Source organism: Gymnodraco acuticeps, unplaced genomic scaffold (assembly GCF_902827175.1).
Source record: "Gymnodraco acuticeps unplaced genomic scaffold, fGymAcu1.1, whole genome shotgun sequence".
NCBI classification, from domain to species: domain Eukaryota; kingdom Metazoa; phylum Chordata; class Actinopteri; order Perciformes; family Bathydraconidae; genus Gymnodraco; species Gymnodraco acuticeps.
Window position 1 is genome coordinate 5,801,136 of NW_022990295.1, and position 16,305 is coordinate 5,817,440.

Sequence of the window (16,305 nt, forward strand, 5' to 3'; positions counted from 1 at the left end):
CCTGACATGATCAGACTCCCATTAAAATGGCACAAGTGCAGCATTCATTTCCTTCTCAAACTGAAAGCAATAAATATCCACAGTCACCAGCTGTGCAGCCCTGAGAACTTCAAGAGAGAGGTTCAAGGGACGCATTGTAAAACACATATGGTTGATATAATCTAGGTTTGTTAGCTTTGATAGAAACCCTCCCTTCATCTCATGTCAAAAATTAACATAGAAGAAGTGGGGAAGGAAAAAGGGGGAACGGGGTGAGTGGGCAGAAAAAGTTTTGGGGGGATAAAGGGAGAGTTGTATGAGCAAAGAGAGGAAGAGATTAAGAGAGTGCACAAGAGGGAGATAAAGGGAGAGTGTGATTAATGACGGTTGACAGCTGATCATAGAGAATGCTCTCCACTTGGACCCGCTCTAACTCCCTGTCAGAGTCAATCAGGGGGGCTCAGTCATCTCGCCACAAAGGTACTCTGGGCAGGCAGAAAGACCTGACGCACTCCAAAGCTCCACAAAGGCTGTTCCCTCTCTAATAACACCCCCCTCCCTCCAAAAAAGCCACACTGAGTCTCTGTTCGTCTCCCAGTCCCATTCTAAAAGGCATGGTTTGACCTGCCTCGCTAACTGGTTTTGGTACTGGGACCTTTTTTTTTATTAAGTCAAGAGAGAAGCATCTCCCCCACCCTTCGAGCCCTGGACGACGGAAAAATGCATACATGAAATTCAGAAGCCATCCCAACGGATCCAGTTACAGTAATTGATGAGTTTATAAGATGTTTGTTAACTTAAGCCAGCCTCCATAGTTTAGGGGGAGAATGAAAAAAGAAATGTTCTGGTCACAGACACACGCACCCAATTTTTTTTAGGGGGGGAGGGGTGCAGAGCTACGTTGTTTTTCCAACAAGATGATTCCTGGGTCGGCTTGACTCTGACGCTCACGTGATGTAATGAATGCTATGATTAGCTAATGCTAATGTATGGTAGGTCTATGGAAAGAAAGAAAAAAGCTCCTGATCAGGCAAACAGATGTGTGCATCAGCGCTAAATATCACTGTTACTGTAATAACCTCAACACTTCTGTTAGAATGGAAAGAGTTGTGGAAATAGGGCAGGATGACACACGTGAGCGCATGCACCCACGATTGTGGTGCATTATAAACGCAGCAAAGGCTAAGATACATTTTTACTCTAAGTGTGATTTCTGGGGTACAACTGGACATCCCTTTTTGCGTATAGACGTAGTTACAATTGCGTAGGAATGACCAACAGATGGGAGTACCCACACAAACTGCTCCCACCACTAGATCCTATTTCAAAAGAAAGATGTCATCACTGTTAAACCTATTTATCTTCAGCAGTAATCCCGTAGTTTTGGACACTTATAGTCAAATAGCACTGTAGAGTTTGTTCATGCTCATTCAGATCTGGCAGCTTCAACTCTGCTTGGCACAAAGAGGGTTATGACACTAGGCATTGTAATAAAAATAACCAATAGATCTGCACTTGTACTCTTCTAAGAAATGTCAAGTGTGTACTTTATTTATCATTATGACAGTAGTAGTTATCTGCTACAATGTGCACAATATATTTACACATCCTGCACACCACTATGCAAGCAGGAAGCTGGCTAAAAATATCCAGTGGTGTCTATCAGTCCTCCATGGGGAATGTCCACTATGCCTGGCTGCAATCACGGCCACTGGCATATAGAGGGCACACCCCCCCCCCACCCACCTTCCATACTGCACCACCAACAGGCCAAGTTACAGCATGTGTAGAAATACAGCATCAGACCCACCTGTTTTACCACAGATGGCTTCGTAGACCACATGCTGCCCGTTGGACACACTGCCACTGGCTGAACTCTCCATGGACTTCTGCCTGTTAATCATGAGACGAAAAATGTCAGAGATGACCAAAAAGATCATTCCCCAGGGGTGAACAGCATCTGAATTCCAACGCTTCTCCCCACAGTCTGGTATAAAGCTGTGGATGTATCCTAGTGTATTGTCCAAGTTTGAGCTGAGTACATCAATAAGTAAATAATAGCTGAAAACTACGTGCGAATACTAGAGCTAATATGACGTCTGATGAGTCATCCTCTGACAGAAGACAAGTGGAGTCAGTTTAACTAGTGCGCGTGTGTGTGTGTGTGTGTGTGTGTGTGTGTGTGTGTGTGTGTGTGTGTGTGTGTGTGTGTGTGTGTGTGTGTGTGTGTGTGTGTGTGTGTGTGTGTGTGTGTGTGTGTGTGTGTGTGTGTGTGTGTGTGTGTGTGTGTGTGTGTGTGTGTGTGTGTGTGTGTGTATGTGTGTGTAGTCAGTGGAGGCCACTGGGGGTTAAGTGTTTGCCTAGTGGCCCTCATGAGCTAATTTGTGACAAGAAGGGGGCAAATTCCTGCTCCTTGTCCTGGGTGATTTCCCAAGATTATTGTGTTGATTGCTGATTATGTAGACCTGCCGTCAGTCGCTACAGACACAGAAGGGGCACACATGGGCCATCTTGTATGCTGATTGCTGAATAGTCAGTAGTGTACACTTATCTCACAGGGCTTCAATCAGGATCCCAAACAGGGAATTATATAGCCATTTGCAAATAATCAGACAGCAAATACAGTGTTTTCAGAGAATAAACCATTATAGGAACTGGCGAAGCATAGAGCGGGAGCAGACACGTCTGTAACCTTATACATTAAATCTGTTAAGCATTTTTTAGGGGGAACAATAAATAAAGCTTAGTTGGCATTAACCTCTCACCCCATAACAGCAGCGTGCCAGAGGAGCATTAGCAAGGTAATGAGGGTACACACTGCCTCCTTGTAAGGGACTGCACAGTTGTTCTTTCATACCATTACACAACCACAAATAGAACTGGCCCACTTTAAGCGTGGCATACCTCGACAGGAAGCAACCCCTTTCATATTGAAAGGGGGGGAAAAAACTTGACCTCTCGGTTCTTCACATCACTCTCTTTGTCAACAGTCTCTCACTCGGTCACTTCAAGACTCAGCAAGCAGAAACAAGAAACACTGTAGGAGAGATCTGAACTTGCAGGGTACACAGATGAAATATAAGCCTGAAGTTGAATATTTTGAACTACTTACTTACTTGTGGCAAGAGCTGAAGTCCTTATGTAAAAAAAAAAAAAAACAGATTTATTTTTTCTGCATTCAGGTAGCCAGAAAGACTTAATGTTGACCAAAAGGGATAAAGTTTAACCATAAACACACGTTTGGCAGCTTCTGTGTGTATGCAGTATCCTGTGAAAATAACTACTGTTGTGGCTGATTAATAGGGAGTGAAAGCAGCAGCCAGGCTGACATTAATGGTGCTGCTGTAATTGTCACCCTATTAGTAATGCCACACGACAGCCCGGGTTTCCGTAGTTACAGCTGCGTCTAGCCAAATCTCGCAAACAAAATACCAAACAGGCTCATTTATTTGTTTTACAAATTGCTCCTTTCAAAGCCTTCACTGAAGTCATACCACTTTGAGTCCTCGCAGCCCCTCCAGTTGGCAGCTGTGGTATGTTGATAGACCAGAGGGCCCTGCCCTGCTGAGTTGATACCAACATGAAGCACATGGGGTTGGAGCAAGTGTACCACATGTTTGTTGAGCTTAAAAATCAAAGGCGCTGGCACTCGTTGCCCAGATCTGTCCTGTACTTTAATCTTCAATTAAAACTGAATGCTGACTCGTCACTGAGTCAGCATATTCGGACATGGTTGATTAGAAAGCACTCTTGTAGGATTTGTCTTCAAACAGAGGAAATCATTTTGTGGAATGGACTGAGATCTTCACCCCAGACCAAAATAACAAAATTCTGATAGATAGATTCAGCTAAGAGCAGTCAGTGATCAACAATGTATTACTAATGGGAGAATGAGTCAAGGCCATTACTGGGAAATGTATATAGTGCAACAGGTTTACAATTCAACAGCTGGCTGGAGGAAGGTGTTTGGAGGGCTGCATAACCTTGAACTGTGTGAATACACCCAGCACAGTGATTCTATTATAAGTTGGAGGAGCTTACGCCGACACTGGGATGCATTTCAGATGTGCCTCAATAACAGAGGTATTGAGTTGCCCCTAAAATGAGCTCTGGAAATAAAGGGAAGCAACGCATTATCCCCCCATTTTCTGCAAACAATCATCTCCTTTCTCCTGGACAGAGTTCACTTTTTCCTGTCATTCTTACTTTTCCCCTCTCTTTATTCTTTAGTTTCCTTGTTTCCATCGGTGCATTTTTGGTCCTGAAGCTTCCGTTTTTCCCACACTCTCCCCTGTCACACTGGTCAACCGCAAAAATGCAGGACAGAGGAGAGTGTGAGGGGGCTCTGGAATTCCACATGCAGAGTGTAAACACGGCAACTGCCAGGAAAACACACACACACACAAAGGAGCACACACACACACACACACACACACACACACACACACACACACACACACACACACACACACACACACACACACACACACACACACACACACACACACACACACACACACACACACACACACACACACACACACACACACACACACACACACACACACACACACACACACACACACACACACACACACACACACACACACACACACACACACACACACACACACACACACACACACACACACACACACACACACACACACACACACACACAAAGGAGCAAACACAGCACCTATCCGGCTGCCCTAACTTATTCTACAACCCCTGCGCTGCACCTCTGCCTTCTTCACTTTTCACTTGCCAGCAACAGTTTGTCCACTGAATGACTGAATGTAACACGTCAGCAGAACCAGGGCTTCGCTCAGGGCGATCTGCTACTCTCTGCTACTACTGAGGCTCACAGACAAATGGACAGTTCTTTATGCCAATCCGATTGTGCCCTTCAACGTGATTTAAACAAACATTCGGTCCCGGTCACAAAGACTTTTCTGTTGTTGTGCAATTTGGCCAGATGTTGTAGTCATAAAGTCATAAAGTAAGTGAGGGGAAAAGCTGGCAGTTCAGCCCCGTTTCACTCCTTTCCTTTTATTTTCCCTTCTGTGCCCTTCAGCTTATCTCCAAACCAAACAGGAATTAAACGGCGCTCTGAGCCCGGGGCCCTTCCACTGAACCACGTTCTGTTTACGGTTCAGGCAGAAAGCAGGCCTGTGATGAGGTTGTTTACTGAACAGGCAGATACACCCTGTGGCCAAAAGACTGGGAGCACTCCACTGCACACATATTCTAACTCTCATTAGCATCAGCCGTGTCCTCTGGAACTCACCGCTCCCATGCTCTTTGTCTTAATCCACAAGCCAATCAATGCCATTCCCCACTGCAATATCTTCTATTCAGTACATGGTGACTTTATGAAACTCAAAGAAGTGAATCAGAAATGTGTTCAGTTGAAAGGCCGTACTTACTTGATGAGGCGCTTTGTTGCCGTTTTCCTGATCTGTCCCTCTCTGGCACTACTGGGCGGCTTGGGGGCGAGAACAGGACTCACACAGGTTTGGCTGTGGCTGTGACCATGGCTGGTTCGAACATGAAAGCTGGATGGAGGGCAGCTGGATGAGGCTGGGGGAGCCTGGGCGAGTGGAGCACCCGTCTGGTCTGGATATTGAGCCTAAGAAAATATAATTTAAGGTCAGTATTGTTAACACAGTGAATGCTTTTATTAACTCAGTTTGCCATGATAATGTTAACTGTAGTTTATCGTTATGGACAGGCAGTATAAGGCTGTCTGTATTTGAATTACTATGATCTCTCAATTATAAACAAATACATTGAGATTGGGTAAAAAAAATGGTTTTCCTATATTCTTTACAAGGTTAAGTATTTAACAGCAGTGCGTGTTTGAAATAAAAACAGAACACTTTAACAGCTCTTGTTTGGGTTCTAATTTAAATTCAAGTCAACATGTAATAACGGTGGTTTTGAATTAGGACGCAAATCCTTATTTATGTAAATATATAGTTTGTGGGTCCTTCTGAATGTATTTAGTATTTATTAGAAAGTATGTTATGGTATGTATTTACTCAACTGTAAAAAAAAAAAATCCAATTCCTAAAGAGGAATAGGGAAGTACTATCACCTTTGGAATGGGTTAGTCATGGGGAAGAAATGTTGTCTTTGAATGAAATATCAAAGTGATTGACATGAATAATATATTAATGAAATGCCATCCAGTATCAAAACAACAATATTGGCTGCACTGATAAGAACATTCTTTACATTATTTATTTGTTTTTACAAGATTTTTTCACAGGCTTGGGGAGAGGAGAAATACCGTTTTTCTTTCTGACATCATATTTTAGAGTCCCATTTCACTCTGTCCTTCCTGGAGAATGCATTGTATGCATTCCTTCCACGTCTCACGTCTACGCTATTTTCTCTGCAGCTTCCTACGGCTATCTGACAAGCTAATGGTTTTCCAGCTCCACAGTGCAGCCCCTCAAAGGGCCGGCGGTGTGACAGGGAATATCTGATGTAATTGGTCTGTTGATAAATGAGAAGCTGAGTTTCCAGGTTGCGAGGCCTATGGCCGGCAATTCAGTCTGAGCAGGACCAGGAAGGCCACCTTTCTCTGGCTGCCAGTTGGCTCTGAGCCAGGCCAGTAGAGGAGCCGCGCAGTCTGCACCCAGTAACTGGAACGTGGACTGCAGCGCCGGAACAGCCCCTTGAAGTACACACTCACACACATAGAGCATATCTATGCACTCACAGCACTTCCTTTTGTCTCTTTAGGTAATCCTAAAAGCTCAATTACTTTTATAATGAGGTCAGAAAAGCCAGCAAGGTGACGAAAAAGCTCAAAGAGTAGTTAAGTCACTGACTAATTCCTGGACCAAGGTGTATGTGGGGCAAAGAAACATTTTAGACTATTCCCTTATAGGTAACAAAATAGGTGTCATAGTAAAACGTAAAAAGAAGCTGCAGGATTGAAGAACTTATTGTCAGTAAATATACAGATTGCCAGAGAGACCCATTTGGTTGGAACGAAGGGGGAGGGACGGCAAGGATTTTAGGGAGGGTTGTCTGATTTGATGGTGAGACAACCCTATCCTGAGTCAGCCTCCCGATGACCTCAGTTTGTGAGAGTTGAACAACAAGATGGCTCTGTTGTGAAGAGCTCATGCAGGAGTATGATGTCAGCAATAAAAGGAAACTTTGTCAACTGTTTTCTGACTATGAGACTAAATGAAAAGGGGAACGGAACAGAGGAAATGCACGGGATCACTTTCATAAAGTGCCTTGCGTAAGGCTGCGGGCCCAAGCCAAGAGAAATATCACCAACTGCTTTACCCCGGACAGATCAGGAATAAATGGGTGCATCCAACAATCTGTCTCCATTTCTCTCCACTTTACAAAACACTTAAATACATTCTTCCTGTTAAGATCCTCTTTCAAAGCAATTTACAGCAACAAAAAGAGGGCCTGTATTTATATTAAAACATTACAATTATTCTGCGCAAAATGACCGAGACCACTCTTTCTAATCTCCCTCTACAAACAGCCAAATCCCATCGGTCACGGCTAGTGAGGCATGACTAAAAGGTTTTTTGTCGCTTCATTACTACTGCTGAGAAAAATCATATCCCAACATTTGTATTCATGTGGAACACAAATGAAGCTCAAATCTGATGTGAACTGTAAAGACGTAAACCTAATAATGGATACTGCAGCAAGGCCTCTCTGGTGCCCTCATGAGCAGCTTTCCTTGTTTACTTACCTTCCAATAGAAGCCCAGAGTCACTCAGCCAAACAATGCAATCTTAGGGTGAGCAGTCATGTTTGGCTCTCCAGGAATTAGCTTCTGTTGAGGAGGATATTCCCACCAAACACCATTTTGTTAAGTGGTTTGGAAAGAGAATCTGAGAATAGCGTTGTAAATGCTAACATGAAAGCTTTCCCCTTGATGTGGGCGTATTTTGTATTATTTTGGACAGCACAGTGCTGAGGTAAGGGAAATATGAGGGTTTTCCTGAGGTAAAGCTCAATACTTCTCGTACAAGTTCAGTTCATCCATGTGGTGTTGATATTAAAGCAAGGCATCGAATGAAAACAAAAGAAGCTGAACAAACTCTGAACTCTTTAACTACATTTTAATTTAACAAAACACAAAGGGCCTGAGCATTTTCAAGGAACAAATCATGAGGAGTTGAAACAGAATCAACAAAAAAAAGATTCCAGTAATATGACGCTGTGGCATGGAAACCATTTTTCCAATAAAGGCAAGGCAAGGTTATTTAAATAGCAGGTTTCAGACACAAAGGCAATTCAAAGTGCAAATAATAAAAATAAGGACAAAAAGAGTCTGAAAGCTAGGGTGTACTTAAGGATAAAAGTTGGCCATTACCAACTCACATCGCTCTCTGGAAAGGACACTTGTGGGGTGTTCCCTTTTAACAATAATACATCTAGTCATTAAAGTATCCTATTTATCATGACACAATGAGGAGGAACACAATCTGTTATATACCTGGTGTCTGCAGTGGCTCTGGTCCAGCGAAGATCGGGACTGGAGTCTTTGCTGTTGCAGTTTCTGGATTGCAAACTGCAGCTGGTAGCTTCCCTGGGTGGGCTCGTAGCGCTGCTGGGGGTTTACTCCTGTCACCAGGCTATAGGCACTTTGCATCTGCCCGTCCCACAGATCCTCCTCGTCCTTCAGCGGCCTGTGGCTTGGAGAGCAGAGAGGAAGAGGTCAGCAAAAAGTTCTGCAAAACGCACACACACTGACTTTTAAATCCAAATCTCGCAAACTGTTCTGCTCAGCAGTTTAAGCCACCTGTGTTTGTCACAGTGTGTCTTATTGCATTCTGATGAAGGGGCCTTATTATGCTTTTTTGTTTGTTTTGCCTGTGCTGTAGTAGGTGTTTGTACATGTAACTGGTCTGGCTAATATCCCAAAGTTCCCTTCAGAGGGAGTTTCTCTACCAGAGTCCTTTGTTTACATCCATAACATCGTGATATCACTACGTAATGCTCGTCTTTCTTTTGGATAGCGCTTCAACACTAGAACGTGAAATGATAATGGACGGGACATCACTAAGCGGTTAACCAATCACAACAGAGCCTCCCAGCAAACCAATCAGAGCAGACTGGGTTATGGTTTCAGACAGAGAATGAAAAGAGGTGCTGCAGCACAGGCAGTATGAGAAAAATAAGGGGCTTTTTGAATATGAAATCATGTAAACATGTCACAGTAGAATACAAATATGAAAAAAAGCATTATTGGTTAAAAAATAGTTTGGAAAATAGAGCCAGCGTAGCATTTTCCTCTTGTTTCCAATATAAGCTAAAATAACCACCAGTTAAGATAGTGTTTTGTGAAGCTGAGATTTTACCTGATTCTGCCCTTTTTTGATCTACTCGTAATTTATTGCATTTGGTGAGGATTCGTTTTACATTAGACAATATAAATATAGAGGGGAGACAATTGACGAAAAGTTATGACGAATAAACATTGTAGCGTTTATTGAGAGGTTGGCATTATGTTTAAATAATTCCCTAAAAAAGTCTTAAATGAAGCTACTGACGCACTACTGATCCATCTAAATAATTACCTGCAAAATTGCAAGATGGTGAAAGCTTTAGTAGCCATAATAGCACAGTACTTGCTACTTCAGATATGTCACCACCCAACCAAGGAAGAGATGTGGTAGCAGCTAATTAACTCCCACGGTTCCCTCCACATGTTGAGTTGCAACAGCACCGGCAAGAAGTAAAAAAGACGAGACAGCTCGCAGCGTCCCTGCGTGTGGCTGCTGGGCCCACAGAAGCCTCAAGTCAAAGTGTGCAAATCAGTGTCAAAGCAGAGGGCAAGCCTGTAGCGAACACAGGCTGAACTGAAAACCTTTCCTCTTTGCCTCAGTGCTCCCGAGCTTCACGTTCCATTCACATCACAAAGCCACAACCTGGAAAGCAAACCTTTTGACGAGCTCCACGAGTTTGTAACTGGATTATCTGTCATTAGAACTAAGCCTGTTTCAGCCTTTCTTTTTTCTTGTTGGGCCGCTGTTAAAGCAATGAGGTGAGCCTCCCCTTCAGACACGCTTAAATTGAGTCTACATTGAGTCTGGTGTGTGCTGCTGTATGTGTACCACTTTAGCCACAAAATAATGCCATAAAGAGCACTGTTGGGAGGCACAAAATGAGAAAAAAAGAGTACAGTTGAAGAAATAAGATCCCCGGGGGTAATAATCACAAAAGAAACTCTTGGAAAGTACTCCCATTAGATGCAATAACATTTGTCCACTCTAGAGTAGGAGGAAACACTATAGACCTAAAATCACAATAGCTGGGATATTTTAAGCGCCGAACTGTGATAAGCTCTAAAATTAGAACTCAATTAATCTTGAACAATACACACTGTGGGATAATAATCTTGTGTTGCTCAAGTGAAAACATAATCCTGCCCTGTGTGGCCAAACAAAGACACAAGGGATCTTAAACTGATGTGAACATGCTTATCCGCCCATGCATTTCTCAGTTCACATAATGGCACATATATTGCAAAAACAAATGGTGTGACTACGAGCCAATTCAAAAAAAAAATTAGCTTCTGGAAACAAAGGCTCGTCTGTGAACCTTGCGAGGCCAGAGAATCCACAACGCCAGGAGACAAAACAAGAACTGCTTCTTTGTTTACAGCAGTCATTTCCGTTAGCCTGGCTACAGTTTGCACACTGGGCCACAGGGACCTTCAGCGCTACCATTTTATTAGCATATGGTCTAAAACTGATTATTCCTCCGGTCACGAGCATATGCTTCCTGCAGTAGAATGTCGCAGTAGGGCCTTGAGAAGAAGTCGGTCCAGACAGGGCTTGTCAACACAACACCACGCAAAACATATTACAGATCATGAATTTAAAAACAGAGGCAATAGTTCTCAGTCCAGAAAAAACGACCAATGAAAAACTGTTTTACATCTGATATTCTCATCACTAGTACAGCACATGTGTGGAGTTCCAACATGGTGGGACCGCCCTCTCTGCAGGACTACTGGTGTCACCTAATCCCCGCTGTGCGCGCTGTCCTTTAATACACTGATATGACTGACTGTAGAACAACACGGCAGAGCAAGTGGAGCACATGTGCTGCATCAATCTAACTCCGTGTGAATGTGGGAGAATGGACGGTCGGAGATGACATCATACCACAGTATCTCCGAGCCCAAGTGTAAACAGCAGCCGCCTCAAGAGTGAGAGGGTATTTCCAGCTATTACTGTTTGTTTACTTTGTTTTATTGTAACGACATGACACTCAATAGAACTGCCTCTCAAATATAAAAAGGCATTTGTTGTGGAAACAGTCTAGACGTGGGTGCTGATGCTTTCGTTATTGCAGAAGTGAGTAATATAGGGTCCTGAAACTACCAGAGGTCTGTTCTAAAAAAAGAGGTTTCCAGAGGGAAAACCTAGAATATTCTGACATCCTGAACATGGTCTGATGTAAAGTGAATAATTTAAAAAGGTGGCTAAGGTATTTAATGGGTTTGACTTTCAAAACAAATTGTTTGCTGATTATGACATTGTAATTTCAACTTGAATTTAGGGGGCCGAGAATATATTGATTTACTTGGTATTGCGATATTATGTTTTGTGATACTCTATTCAGTATATAATATATATAATAATATTCAGGGACTACAGATTAAAAATAACCTCTTGACTAACTCTGGCAAATGTACAGAAATGTTTATTAATGTGCATTGTCCCTGTTAAATAAATGAATACATAAAATGATACTCTATTGATTCTCCAAAACTATACATTTTATAAATGTAAAATTCACACTGCACTTTTATTTGATCTATTTCTTACTAATATATGCAAATGTTAAAAACGTTGTTCAGATTTCACAAAAGTAGTGCTATGATGTTTGATGTGACTTTAATAAAAGCAAATGCAGATCCCACTGTTCCTTAAACTAGATTTTAAAACAATTACAATTGATTGCCTGTAGTTTAAACTAGCTTCATTTCTAAGAGATTACATAGGAACAACTTTATACAAAAGCATAGTAATAGGTGGTGAAACTAAGGTGTTTGTATCGGCTGAAAACCCTCCATCCATTCCCTGGAATGTCACCCTTTCTTAACTTAAGGGTTCTATATTTCCTATAACCACATCTGGCTCCAATCAAATGTGAATAAAAAACTCTCTTTTATAAATTCAAAGGAAGAAAGACATCAAACCAATTGTGTGGGGACTCTGCCCTCCTTCAAATAAGTTTTCAATTTTCACCAGTGCTTTTCTGATTAGCTGGGTTGATGGTTCAGCAAATGTGCTGTCATAAAATCCTTTGGAATGGTATGTTCTTACAAGATTCAACCAAGTCAAACATCAATCCAACAAGTATTGAACAGAACTAAAAATACCCTGCATAAGTAGGGTTGTGGTATTCCTCAGTTCTAGCGGGGCTGGAGTGAACACAGTAGAGGTAATAGGTTTGCGGTCATTTGTACGTATGTACAGCTAGAAGATAAATATTGAGGTAATTTTTATGGCCAGGGACAAATCATATTAATGGGAATTCACATGACTATTTAAACTATTCTGTATCTCTTTTATGCATGGTTTTTATGAATCTGTTATTCCATTGTGTTTATCTATTGTGTTCCTTTCTTTTGTGTTCTTATTAAGTGTTAATGTTGATGTAAAGCACTTTGAATTGCCTGTGTCTGAAAATGTGCTATATAAATAAACGTACCTTACCTTACATGACCATTAACTGCTAGTAACTTTATCCAAGACCATATCTGTACATCTAATCAAATCACCCTAAACTAAGATGCTACTTCGAAAAACAGTTACAAAACACAGGTTGTTTTTGAATGTAGTCTGAAAGTCGGAGTGTTTTAAACAGTTTTCATCATTTACGTTAAATGGAAATCTTCATTAATGTTTCAGGAACACCAGATATGACCCCCCCCCCCCAGCCCACTGTGGCTGTGTGAGGACGTGCCGTTTGGTTTCAAAGCCCTCCGGTTGTCGGCACACTGCAGTGAGGCAGCAGCTCTCAGAGTGCTGATGAAGCATACCTGGTAGATCCTGGCAGCGGCACTTCAAAGAGCGGCGCTACTCTTTGAAACCCATCATACTTCACCCCTGTGGTTGCTAAAAGAGCCAGTGTGCTTAACAGTTTCAGTATGTTTGGCACAAACCATCAGGCCTGAGTGTAGGGAGGGAGTGTGTGGGGGGGGGAAGGCACACAGGAAATGCTGTGTTATAAGAAACCGCTCCGAGGTGAAATCCTGGCAATTTATCCTAATATCGTATTAAAGACATTTCAGTGCAATGAGAGGTGAACGTCAAACCAGGAGCAGGGGGGATCTGGGGTACAAGAGAGCGTTTTGTATTGGAAGCGAGTGACAAATGGGTAGATGAAGGGAGCTGTGTATTTTATGAAGACATTTAGAATAAGCTTTCTAACAAAGGGTACTGTATATTCCTCCTTCTATGAACTTGAAATGTGAAAAGCTGAAGCTTTACTAAAAAGTGTTTTGTGACGAATGAAGTGCCAAATTAATACAGGAAATTAGGGCTGCTCGATTATGGCAAAAATCATAATCTCGATTATTTGGGTCAATAATTCTAATTGCGATTATTAAATGCGATTAGTCATTGACTTTGAAAACATCCATTTATTGGAGAAAAAAAATGTGAACAGTTTGTGTTTAACAGTTGATTGTAATAATAATAATAAAAAAATAATCGTTTTATTTCGATTACGTTGTTTTCGTAATCGTTGCAAGCCATAATCGTCATCGCGATTAAAATACGATGAATTGAGCAGCCCTACAGGAAAGGCTGAAATAGTCAAAGGGAAATGACTACATTCATAGAAGAAATGTAGGATCCAATCAAAGCAGTAGAGCTGTAACATCGGAGATCAAAAGGTGATTTCTGTTTCCACAGTTTAATATATAAAAGCAATGTGAGGCTATCCGTGAAATTATAAATTCTCATAAATCTCTCTTCTTGGTTTGTGGAAATAAAAACACTTTAAAAAGGGAAAAGGCCAGACATTCCTGGAATTCCTTGACAGCTCAATACATAAGGAAGGGCAGGACTGGAAAAACAGAGTCCAAGATCAAGGCCAAGCTGTCTGAGACACTGTCATTCACATATCACGACAAAAATAAAACACCACAGATGCTTACCCCTCAATGAGTTGCACCTTCAAATAGCCGGTCAAATATCCCAGCATGGCACCAGGACCGGTGATCATATTCTGTCCTTCTGTTTCCTTCCTTCTCCCCTCAGAGCAATGTGAGGGGTGAAATATGGGGTAAGGATGGGGGGGAGGGCAGATCATGTGGGTGTTGACATTGCCCCCTCACCATCGCCTCCACCCTGCCAATGCAGTGTTTTAAGCTGCCAGCATGCTTCACACACTCCCGCCACTCAGCAGCCAAATCTAGTACTTAGCTCCACAAAGCACTATAAAAAAGAGGATAAAATGCCAATTTCCAGGCATGTATTGAACTTCCCTGCCCAGAGGAGTGTTGGTGCTTGGCAATCCTTTTCCAAAAACTAACACTCTTCAATCTGAAAATTCGACAGAGACTATTAAAAAATCATTTAGAATCTATTGAGTGTGACCAAATAGGCTACCACAATCTAAGTGTCTACAGTACAGACTTGTGTAAAGTTCATTAGGCAGAAAATCCTCGGCAATAAATTGGCCAAAGTGAGGAGTACTTAATAGGTAAACAGCTTTCTTTCCTTGCAAACACTTAAACTTAAGAATGATACTCAACTTTAGTATTTAAAGGCCCTATGACATATTCTAAAAAACTGAAATGTTTGTTATAACGAACTAAAATGTCTGTGTGTACATCACACAGCTACTCAGACTATCCGAGGGAGATTTGCTGTTTTCTTTGGCACTGCACTCCATTGAGGCTGTTACACACTATTCCTTCCCTGCTGCCTCAGGGGAGGCGAATAAATGGTGCATTTGAGCACAATACTGACATTTGACCATAGGGAGAACTTGAACAGAGATGTTTGCCAAATGCAAACGTGGAGCAATAGAGGAGGAACTGTAACCATTTCCCAAAGAAAGTCCAACTGAAATCACATTTTCTTTAAATGTATTCCAATGAATGTATCATGAAACTTTTCTTGGACAACTGTTGGAATGAACCATTCAGACTTTTTATCTATCAGATTACCATTCCAATACTTGCCGATTCCAAGTACTAATCTGATACCAGTTATTCCACGGTCTCCAAAGGTCTCTACACCACACGGCGTAAAGCCCTTTGGAATCATTTTGAGCTGATATAACATGAGGCCAGGGATATGTGTGGCACTAAAGACTGGGTGAGCCACCCACTGCATTTTATTATTACTTTTTGAAAAAGACACGTCTGAGTTATGTATTTCAGATATGCTTGTTTTGAACTTGAAAAATATCCCCTGCAATGTTAATGCCAACCACTTTCACCTGTTCTGGGAATGTCCATCCATAATCCCTCTTTGGACTCAGGTCCACAATTATAGGGTAAAAATACTTCATGCAAAAGTACTATTGAAATTTGAAGTGATGTTCCAGGGGAAAGTAGACAATGGTTAATGACGATAAGTACATTTTAAGGGTGGAAACCAAAAAATCTATAACGAGGAAGTGGATGAGCCAAGAGGTTCCGACGGAGGGAGAGTGGATGGACTCCTGAGTCATATGTAATGGAAAGTTCGATATATGCACTGAGACTACAAAGTGAAAAGCTTGAGAAGAGGTGAAAGGGATGGTGGGATTTGGCGAGGCCCACAAGGCCAGATTTTGCTTAGCTTAAAATAGGAGGATTGCTGAATGACAGTTAAGGAGCTCTTACCTGCAAGCAAGAGACAAATAGCCCTGATGTGATGTCTTTTGTGTTTTCATTGTTTTGTCTATGCATAAGTCTGTCTGTTTTTCTGCAAGTGTTGTTCCTATGTGTATTAACCTGTAAAGAAAGAAAGAACAAAGATCCCCCTGCATAATTCCACATGTCTTTGGACTCACCTAGTGCTGCTACAGCGATCTGCTGCAGAGTGAACAGCCTTCAGAGGGCCTGGTGGCGCAGCAGTGGGCCGCACTTTGGGGTTCAGCGTGGTGCTCTCTTTGCCCAGCATCCTGTTGGCCAGGTTTAGGTTGGTCAACTGTAGGCAGTGGAGAAAAATTCAACAGATTATTAAATTAAAGCCAGTTTTCTTCATAATGTATTTTTAATATGTAGGTATTCCAAGTCACTAAACATTCCACTACTAGTCCCTAAATCAATGGGAATGCTTGATGAATAAGCAGTCATATTGTGTTCCCCCCCAC

At 42.0% G+C, this 16,305-nt stretch overlaps 1 protein-coding gene across 7 annotated transcripts in view; it reads right to left on the reverse strand.

Moving 5' to 3' along the window:
* The window catches only part of ttll5 (tubulin tyrosine ligase-like family, member 5), a 50,841-nt gene that overhangs the window by 2,246 nt on the left and 32,290 nt on the right, over positions 1-16,305 (reverse strand). For 5 of the 7 annotated variants that reach the window (XM_034222124.1, XM_034222121.1, XM_034222122.1 and 2 more), the window contains 5 exons: positions 16,003-16,139; positions 8,468-8,666; positions 5,409-5,611; positions 3,096-3,115; positions 1,790-1,872 (listed from right to left, as the gene is read on the reverse strand). In XM_034222124.1, coding sequence (XP_034078015.1) covers positions 1,790-1,872; positions 3,096-3,115; positions 5,409-5,611; positions 8,468-8,666; positions 16,003-16,139 — 642 coding nt within the window. The remainder of the gene's footprint in view (positions 1-1,789; positions 1,873-3,095; positions 3,116-5,408; positions 5,612-8,467; positions 8,667-16,002; positions 16,140-16,305) is intronic. The other 2 variants (XM_034222125.1, XM_034222126.1) reach the window with 2 other exon arrangements.